A 9,835-nucleotide genomic window follows, 5' to 3' on the forward strand; every position below is an offset into this window, starting at 1 on the left:
ACAAGAAATTTTCAAATCATTATGGCAGTCAAAACAGGAAAGTTTCCACAGCTGGATAAGATCAAAGGCTGCAGAAAGGGAGACATCAAGACTTCGAGAAGAGACGAGTACTTGTCAAGAGAGATGTACCCAGCAATCAATGAATATTATTTCTTTCATGGGACCAAAAAGGATAAGATTGGTGCAGTCTGTGAAAATGGTCTTGACTGCCGTCTTGGTAGCAACAAGGCGATGCTTGGCACAGGGGTCTACGGTGCAGAGAGCTCTACAAAAGCAGACCAATATACAGGTAAAACCAAATATGTCGGCAGTAGTTGTAGACCAATATACAGATCAAGCTTGATCATTTAATGTGCATGCAACTGTGAACAGTTTAGACCCAGAGATTGTGGCACACATTATATCATTCTGGTAAATTTTAATATATTTATATTCTTACTAGGCTAATTGCCCATCCAAGGCTGGGAATAAAAAAAAGTAAACCAAAAACAAATTGGGATGAGCAACTTTAAAAGAAAGTTGAGGATAAAAGCACAAGAAAAGTATAAAAAAATTGGGGATGCGACCGTGAGTTTCAAACTCATGATCTCTTCTTTGGTGGCTGGGACACACAGAAGGACAAATGTAGGACAGGAATAAAGAAAAAGTAAAAATAAAAAAATTAATGGAATGTTGAACATAAAAGGACAAATATAGTAAAAGAAAACTGGGATGCTGCCAAAAGTTTTGAACTCATGACCTCTTGTTTAGCAAGTGGGACACACAGACAGATGTGTGTGTTTATATATAAGATGATGGCAAGCTTACAGCCCAGATGCAGCTTGGGAGTTGAATTATGCAACAGTCTAGCATATCAAAGGTTTACAGTAGTCCCCCTGACCAGCAGCCACCCGCTTCTTATGGCCAGAATTCCTTGGCACTGACAAGTTTGTATTCAAAAGTACCCTTCTAAAATGGCCACCCCTCTAACGTGACCAGCAGCCAGCATATTAGTACAAAAATGGAAAATGTTCCCCTCACAAGCGGCCACTTTTTTTCAAATGTATCCAGAACCAATAATTAATTCATATCATGAGGTAAGGTAAGTAATCAGATTATCATTGATACGTGTCTCCCAATGTCAAGTTTCTGTTACTGAAAGAAGTGTTGACTAAAGTACATGTAACACTAAGATTAATAATATACCATTGTCTTTAAAAGTTGACATTTACAGGAAATGGGCTCAAGAATGTTATGATATAGTTTTGGGATTCACACATCTGCCTAATTCTTCTCTTTGATGATTACAACCTGATGTAATTGTTAAGATCATAACAGAGTCAGCATAGGCTAAAAATAGATTTTGTGCATTAACACACACACACAGAAATTAATCTTGAACAAATGAGGGTACCAGACAAAGACTGAAAAATCATGTGACAACACATTTTATCGCTTCCTTTACGAAGAAGACATTTTGTCCACTTGACAAAAGTTTTGTCTGCATAATTAAATTGCATACAGTTTGTACCATCCGAATAAATCATTATCCATCATGAACATGTCGTCATGTAAATAGGGACATTATTTTAGAAGAAAGTTGGTTATTCTACTCGACAGCATCGGGTGAGGTGGGGAGGGGGGACTTGCTGAACAGTTTTATGTCGAAAAGACTCGAATGAAACAATTTTTTGTTGAAAAGACTCAAATAACATCGTAACTGATAAGGAGACTATTCGGCAGCAGTGGGGAAAATGGAGCAAATGAAAAGAGAATTATGTATGTAGCAAGATTTAAATGATGTTTTTGAATGGATTTTCAGTGTGCATGATAACAATACTCGCTTGCATATCATGCTTACGCCAAGAATGTTGTTGTTGTTGTTGTAGGGTTTAGCGCCATTTTTCAGCACATGATAGGCTATACATGGCGGCCAGTATTAATGGTGGAGGAAGAACCCGGGAAATCCCCAGAAGGAACCACCAACCTTTGAGAACATACTGGCAAGCTTTCTCACATAACCACATTGGCCGAATCCGAGACTCGAACCCATGCAGACAGAGGTGAGATAGCAGTGATCTGTAACAGAGAGCGCTTTAGACCACTTGGCCACTCGGGGCCCCATGCCAAGAATAAGAACTATTAATGTATATTCAGTTGAAATAAGTCTGTTATTATAACAAGAAGAACCTTTTAATAATTAATGTTACTTTGAAACGAAGATATTAAATGAAGATATTAAATGCTTTGAAGTATGTAGCTTTCTTATTACGTACATTACATATACTTCTCACAAAAAAGTGTAGTCCCCCTCTGGAAAGACCACCTATCTGATAAGGCCACTTTCCCAATACAGATGGGGTGGCTGTATAAGCTGGGGACCAATGTATTGTGTTGTTCCTTACAGTTTTGTGCCAACATCCTAGACCCAGCTTGGCTGTCTCATTATACCACAGTCTGGCAGATCAGGGTTTATTATACTGTACTTGTAATTTCAAACTAATGGCCTAGTCCTAGATTGACTTCCACATCATGTAGTAGTCTGGCAGAATCAGAATTCTACTACATTGTTCTTATGACTTTGAGCTAATGTCCTGGACTAATATTGGCAATCATATATAGCACCAATCTGGAATGTCAGGATTTACTCCACTATTCCTTATGATGACAAACTAACAATATAGATGCAAATTGGCTGTCACATTATGCAGCGGTCTGGCAGATCATGGGGTTTATTGTGCTGTTCTTTATAATTTTAAGGTAAAAGTCTTGAACAGGATTGGCTATCACATACATCACCAGTCTTGCTGATAATGGGTTTACTGTCCTGTTCCTTTTCATTTCAAGCTAACAGCCTAGACCCTGATTGGCTGTCACATTATGCATTAGTCCTTCAGTTCAGGGGTTTACCATGATTTTCTTTATGATTTCAAGCTAACAACATTGATCAGATTGGCTGTCATATTATGCAACAATTTGGCAGGTCAAGGTCATCTGTACAATTGTAATTTGAAGCTAACAGTCTATATACAGATTGGCTGTGACTACCACCTTATGCAAGTCAGGTGTTTACTATGCACCAGTCTAGCAAACTGGGTTAACATACACTGTTGCTGATAATTTCAAGCTAACTGCAAAGACTCTGATCTGCCTCCACATTATGCAGTAGTTGATCAAGGTATTGGATGTTTATAATAAGGTGCATTTAAATAACAAATCTCTATCATCAGTCCACCCCCACCCCCACCCCACTCCACCCAATCCATTCTAAGTGTTGCTGTACTTATGGCTGGTAATCAGAATGAATTTCTTTACTACAAAACTAGTTGAATCAGTTATTTTTAATACAATACTTCTAACCTTTCCTAATGTTTAATTTGTCATGCTCCAGTTGTTATGAAATTATGCACATGTAATGATGTTACATTTATTGCCTTATACTTGTGTATTTGATCATGAATTACTGCCATGTTAGTTTTTGCAACGTTGTTTAAAAAAACAGCAACATTGCATTATAATGTTCTTTGTTAAATACAACAAATAATACTTTGTTACATTGTTTTGATCATAAAACCTTTGTTTCCACTGTAATCTTAAGAAGATACATCTTAAACTCAAATTATTGTCCATTACAGAGAAAATATTCGAATTGTGTTAAAATTATATACCAAATGCATTGACACTGCATAAATTTTGTTACCTGCCCATTAATTATGCATGGTTGATCTTGTTTTCAATATGGAAGTTCAGTTCATACTTTACAGTTGCATACACAGACTGGAACCATTAAATATTCATACTTTGCATACAAATACTGGAATCATTGATTATTCATGCTTCAGCAGTTTCATTGATTATTCATTCTTTACAGTTGCATACATAGACTGGCACCATTGATTATTCATGCTTCACAGTTGTATACATAGACTGGCATGATTAATATTCATTCTTTACAATTGCATACATAGGCTTGAACTACTGATATTACTGATATATTCATACTGCATACATAGACTGAACCATTGATTATTCCTACTTTACAATTGAAAATTTAAAAGGAACTTAGTAATGTGAATTAAATCTCAAATAATCCTATAACTGCTATCACAAGTCCAAAGTATCGAGTGTTCTAAATGAATTCCAATATTAAATATGCTGATATATCTTGAATGAGCTGGTGTACCAACAGTCTTGATGTATCACAATGATATAATCCAGTATGTCTTTGAATGAATTCACAATAGTCCTAGAAAAGTGATTTTGTCCAAAATTTCAGTGTGCACTTTGTTAATTCCAATGAATAATTTTTAAATAAAATGATTCCTCTTAAATTATATATGAACATAATTAAACATGATTCCAGAGACTGATCTTAAGACATGAATGAAATAATCTTGTTGACATCAACCTTATATAAAAATCTAAGAGACAATAAAATGACCAGGATGTAGGTCAAAAGATTTCTTCTAGAACATTCTACGTCTGTAAATAAAGCTAAATCTTGAACTTGAATATCAGTAAACAACCTATTTCTAACTTACAAACATGAAAATAAAAAACATGCAAAAACTCTATTCTCAATCAGGGACAAAGGTAAGCTGACAAAACAAATTAAATAAGCACAACAGTAACGGCCTTTAATACCCCCTTGTAACAGGTTTCAGTGAAGGTAAATGCTGTTCAGTGAAAAACAGAGCAAATGACAGCAGAATTCCTCTTCACATTTTGCAGAATTAAGAAAAGCAAGAACACCTGGCAAAAAGAAAATGTTCCTGATGCAAATGGTCCTTGGCAATATTTATATATGCACAGACTCAGATCCACACAAATTAAGAAGAGCACTATGCAGAACTTGCTATCGAGATGGCTGTACAAACACAAGACATACCAAAGGATATTTTGGCTCTGTAGTTGGCGACATGGGAAAACTATTCAGAGAGCTTGTAGTCTATGACAAAAATCATTGCTATCCAGAGTACATCATTACATATACTAGAATTTAAAATGTATACATTCAGGATATTCTCACAGGAACTTTATTCTTGCTGCATAACATGTGTAGCATGCAAAAATCGTAAAATAAATCTGGGTGTGCAAAAGTCCATAAATAGTACAAATTCAGTTCAGCTTTTAGTTCATACTGTAAGTCAAGTGAGCTTAATGTAATTGGTCCTATATTCATAATGTACTGACTGTCATCCATCGTGATATCCATTAATAGTTTCCAAAAGCATTGTCTTCTAAAATATCACTGTGTCATGCAGTTTTAACCAAAAATAAAAGATTGCATCCCAAACAGTGTGGATGTACCATCTAGTATGGTTATGTTTACCAAAAAGAGACAAATTTTATCTCTATAGACCAGAAGATCTTATGAGATAGTCTATTGTCCATTGTCAGTCTTCAATCGTCCATCCATCCATTAGCACAACTCCTCCTAAACTATTTGAAACTTTACACACACATTCATCCCATGGTCCAGTTGGTCCTAAATTTAAATGGTGTTGCAAACAGACATCTACTATGGCTGTCATTGTGGCCATCCTGAAAATCTTGTTATTACTTCTCCCCCTGAATGGATTGTCATGGCAGCATGTTTTCACTTATATGCTTCTTATAATGTCTACTTGGTCCTAAATGAAAATGGTACCAATCTGGTGTCTAATATGATTACCACACTGGCCATCTGGAAAATTGTACTATTGCTACTCATTCTGAATGGATGGTCATATCAGCATAGGGTTTTCACTAAAAGAATCCTTATGAAGACTAGTTGGTCTCAAATGGCCACTACAGATGCCATGTTGAAAATTGTGTTATCGCTAATGCTTAACAAGAAGTCATGTTGGCATCAGATTTTCACCAAGAGACTAATGTTAGTCAGTCCTAAAGAAAATGGTGTCACTTGCATATCCAACATGGCTGCCTCAGTGGCCATCCTGAGAAACTGTTAATGCTACTCAGCAGGATTTCACTAAAACACTTTTTTTGACATCTAGTTGATCCAAAATGAAAATTGTGCCACTCATGCATCAAATACAGCCACCACAGTTGGTATCTTGAAAACCTTGTTATTACTTGTTTGCCTGAATGAATGGTCATACTTTCATGGGTTTTCACAAAGACTTCTTATGGTGTCTAGTTGGTTATAAATGAGACAGTGAAAAATCAATATAGCCACCACAAAGGCCATTTGGAAATTTTATATTGCTGCTTCATCTAAGTGGCAGGTCATTTTGACATATACTTGCACCAGAAGACTTCTTATCATGTCTAGTTGGTCCTAAGTCAAAATGATGCAAGTCTGATATCCGATGTGGGCTTCATGGCAGCTGTCTTGAAAATCTTCTTGTTATTTTCCAAATTAAGGAAGGTCATAGCCACATGGGTTTTTCTCCAGAAGACTTCTTATAATATCTTTTTAGTCCTAAATTAAATGGTGTTGATCTGACATCCTCTATGGCCAACATATTGGTCATGATACTTGACAATCTTGTTAACACTACTCCACTTTAATGGAAAGTCATTTTGACATTGGGTTTTCATCATGGTGTCTAACTGGTTTTTAAAGAAAGCAATACAAACCCTCAATATGGCCATCATAGTGGCCATCTTGAAAATATAAATATTTCTACTTCTCCCAAATGATTGGCTATATCGACATTGGGTTTTTACCAATAGACCTATTGTGATGTCTAGTTGGTCCTGAACGAAGATGGTACCAATGATATATTCAGCATGACTGCCATGATGGCTGTCTTGACAGTCATGCTTTCAATACTGTCTATGAATGGAAAGTCACATTGGAATATATAGTCAATAATGTGTTGAAAGTGCCAGTAAGATCCACAAAAAAACCAATATCAAGCCATTTACAGGAAACACGGTTTTGTTACTTAGCTTTATCAGAGTTTCAGTGTACTATATGTTTTACGAAAACATTTGTATGGAAATAACATCTCTCATAGTGTGGCAGTGTCTTATAGAAGGCTTTATTGGTATAGAAATAACATCTCTGATGCTGTGGCAATGTCTCGTACAAGGCTTTATTGTTATAGAAATAACATCTCTCACAGTGTGGTAATGTCTAATAGAAGGCTTTATTGGTATAGAAATAACATCTCTTATGGTGTAGTAATGTCTCGCTGAAGGTTTTATTGGTAAGAAATAACATCTCTCACAGTGTGGTAATGTCTCACAGAAGGCTAATAACATCTCTTATGGTGGGGTAATGTCTCATAGAAGGCTTTATTAGTTGCATGGTGGCACTGTAATACAGGAAAGATTATATCATGCTAAACCAATTGGCATAAAGTGCCTTACCCAGGAACACATTATGAAAAGTGCCCTGGCCTGTTCTGGGCAAAATTTTAATCCACAACATTCTGACAGTGAGTAAAGCTGAAGCAATGGGTAATTGATTGACATAATTGATATTAAAGTCAATAAAGTCAAATTGTTTTGCATTATAAGTGTATTTCATGCACATTGAAGCTTAAATAACTTGTACATGAAACAAAAAGGGACCATTTGTGTGTTCCATGCCACTTGCAGCTTAAGTAACTTCTATACAAATAATGTAGGGACCATTAGTCATTATTGTATGATTGCACCATTCCATTTATAATTTTGTTTATTTCACATGTACAAGTGAACCCAATAGTTCATTTGCATTTTTGCCTTACTTTAGACAGAAAAAAAGTCACAAGAGAAAATTTTTGACTGCACAGTATTTCACATTTACAAATCATTCATCACTCTGGAAACTATAATCATTTCATATAAGATATGTTTGACTCCATTTCTATGATTAGTCATATCAGCATTACAGTCTATCATTGTACATAACATGTATGACACCATTTCATGATTATACTTATTATATGCTGATTTTTTTTCTCCATTAAGTTAACGTTGTCAAAATCATGCAGTATTTTTTCATGCTACATGGCTTCATACAGCTTGACATGTGTCTAAAAATAGTACCGTGGATTAGGAACTACTTTTTTAAAAAAAACAATGTAATAACTATGCTCATGTAGTAGACATTTCAGCTTTTGATTTATTAGATTTGTATGTGGGTGAACTCAACAAGATGTTTCATGCATTTGAAGGGAGAAATGATAAAGTTAACAATGTGGATGAGATCACTGAGTCACAAATGAAACTTTCAGACAAGCAATCAAATGAATGTGATATTTGCATATGAACATGAGATGTAGTAATTGAAAATATCATTGTGATCATTTAAAAAGTTATTTAGGAGAAATAATTTAAACTTTTTGCAAATAGAATGTTTCAAACTATGACCAGTGCTCTCAAGGGTCAATAAAAATAGCATAGAAAAAGCATTCTGAGGCCAAGTGCTATCACATATAAATCAGAAACATGCCATTTTACAAGTCAGTCAGAACACTAAATTCAAGAAACAAATGTGACTGAAGGTTTTGGTAGAAAACTGAGGGCATCAGAGCCAATAAGCCAAGATGACAAAAAGAAGTCTTATTTCCACTGGTTAACAGACTGTGACACACCAGCTGCTTTGTTAGGCATTTGACAGAAGCCATACAGGTCATAGCTGAGGTCCCTCCAATAAACATACATTTCCTTTAGCTGGTAATAAGAATGGCAATAAATATACTTATATTTATGCATCTAAAATTTCCTCAGAATGTACTTTCTTTATGATTTCAATTAAAAGAATTCATACTTTCCCCACATTATGATTCCAAACAATCAGTAACAGAACAGAAACACATGTGCAGTTGATTCAACTGCTTCAGTCGCATGTACATTATACGGAATGGACCCAACTAATAAATTCAATCCATCACAAGCAGAAAAGCAGAACTGAGTTTTATCAACAGAAAAACAATATCCAGACCATCTGGAAAAGTTGTTTCAATGCACATTGATTCACTAGATGACTCTAAATTTAAATTTTAAGTAGACCAAAATGAGACTTTTAAAAACTAATGTCAAGCACATGGCGAAGTTATAAGGTCACTGGGTGGTGCTATGTGAACATTTATATTGTTACTGTGTATTGATGAATCTATTTTTGTGCATTTATTTTGGAATACACTATAAATTCAATTACTTTGTTTATTGTAGTTTATTTTTAATAACTAAGCCTTAGGTAGAAAAACAAACTGAGTACATATTAACAAGGTTACTGCATTAGTAATGGAAAATATGAACACATTTTTTCAGACTAATACTGCACTTCCATTGTCATGCAGTATTACTCAGAAAATCTAATTCATATTTTCCAATACAAATGCAGTGACCTATGATTTTAATTGTGTAAGCTTTACACTCCATAGTAATCTCATAAATTGTTTTGAGTATCATTGTATATATGTATGGCACCATTTCATAACTATAGTTATAGTCTTATAAGCCTTATACTCTGTATGCTGATAATTCAAGTTTTGTCTTGCCTGTTAATGACAATAAACACAAAAAACATTCCCAAGGGGAAACAGACGAATTCTTTGTGTTAAGATCTGGTGTTAATGCATCACTTTCCCAGTGGGAATGGTATTGTTCCTAGTGTTAAGATTTGGTGTTAATGTGTCACTTTCCCAGTGGGAATTGTAATGTTCTCAATGTTAAGATTATGTGTTACTGTTATCCTTTCTGTTTGAATAGTATTTTTCTCCATGTTAAGATATGGTGTTATTGTGTCACTGTCTTCTCATTGCTGAGATTTGGTGTTAATGTGTCACTTTCCCAGTTGGAATGGTGGTGTTTTCAGGGTCAAGATTTTGTATTAATGCATCTTCAGAGTCATATTATCTTCTACATCAGTCTCTTCTATAAGATCAAGTAAGCTTAAAAATAATATTAGCAT

At 34.9% G+C, this 9,835-nt stretch overlaps 1 protein-coding gene across 1 annotated transcript; it reads left to right on the forward strand.

Moving 5' to 3' along the window:
* Nucleotides 1-2: 2 nt before the first annotated feature.
* LOC149797971 (protein mono-ADP-ribosyltransferase PARP11-like) lies at nucleotides 3-9,468 on the forward strand. The gene is made up of 2 exons (XM_089963056.1): nucleotides 3-289; nucleotides 4,711-9,468. The coding sequence occupies exons 1-2, from the start codon at nucleotides 22-24 to the stop codon at nucleotides 4,980-4,982; spliced, it is 540 nt and encodes a 179-aa protein (XP_089819182.1). The 5' UTR covers nucleotides 3-21; the 3' UTR covers nucleotides 4,983-9,468.
* Nucleotides 9,469-9,835: the final 367 nt, after the last annotated feature.

The sequence above is a fragment of the Sinohyriopsis cumingii genome, chromosome 6 (genome assembly GCF_028554795.1).
Source record: "Sinohyriopsis cumingii isolate HCF-2022 chromosome 6, ASM2855479v2, whole genome shotgun sequence".
Classification (NCBI taxonomy): domain Eukaryota; kingdom Metazoa; phylum Mollusca; class Bivalvia; order Unionida; family Unionidae; genus Sinohyriopsis; species Sinohyriopsis cumingii.

Bases quoted from the DNA above. Each gene is read 5' to 3' on its own strand.
- LOC149797971 (XM_089963056.1), top strand. From the start codon at position 22: ATGGCAGTCAAAACAGGAAAGTTTCCACAGCTGGATAAGATCAAAGGC. The intron at 290-4,710 runs GTAAAACCAAAT...CACATTTTGCAG, and splicing joins AAAAGCAGACCAATATACAG to AATTAAGAAAAGCAAGAACA.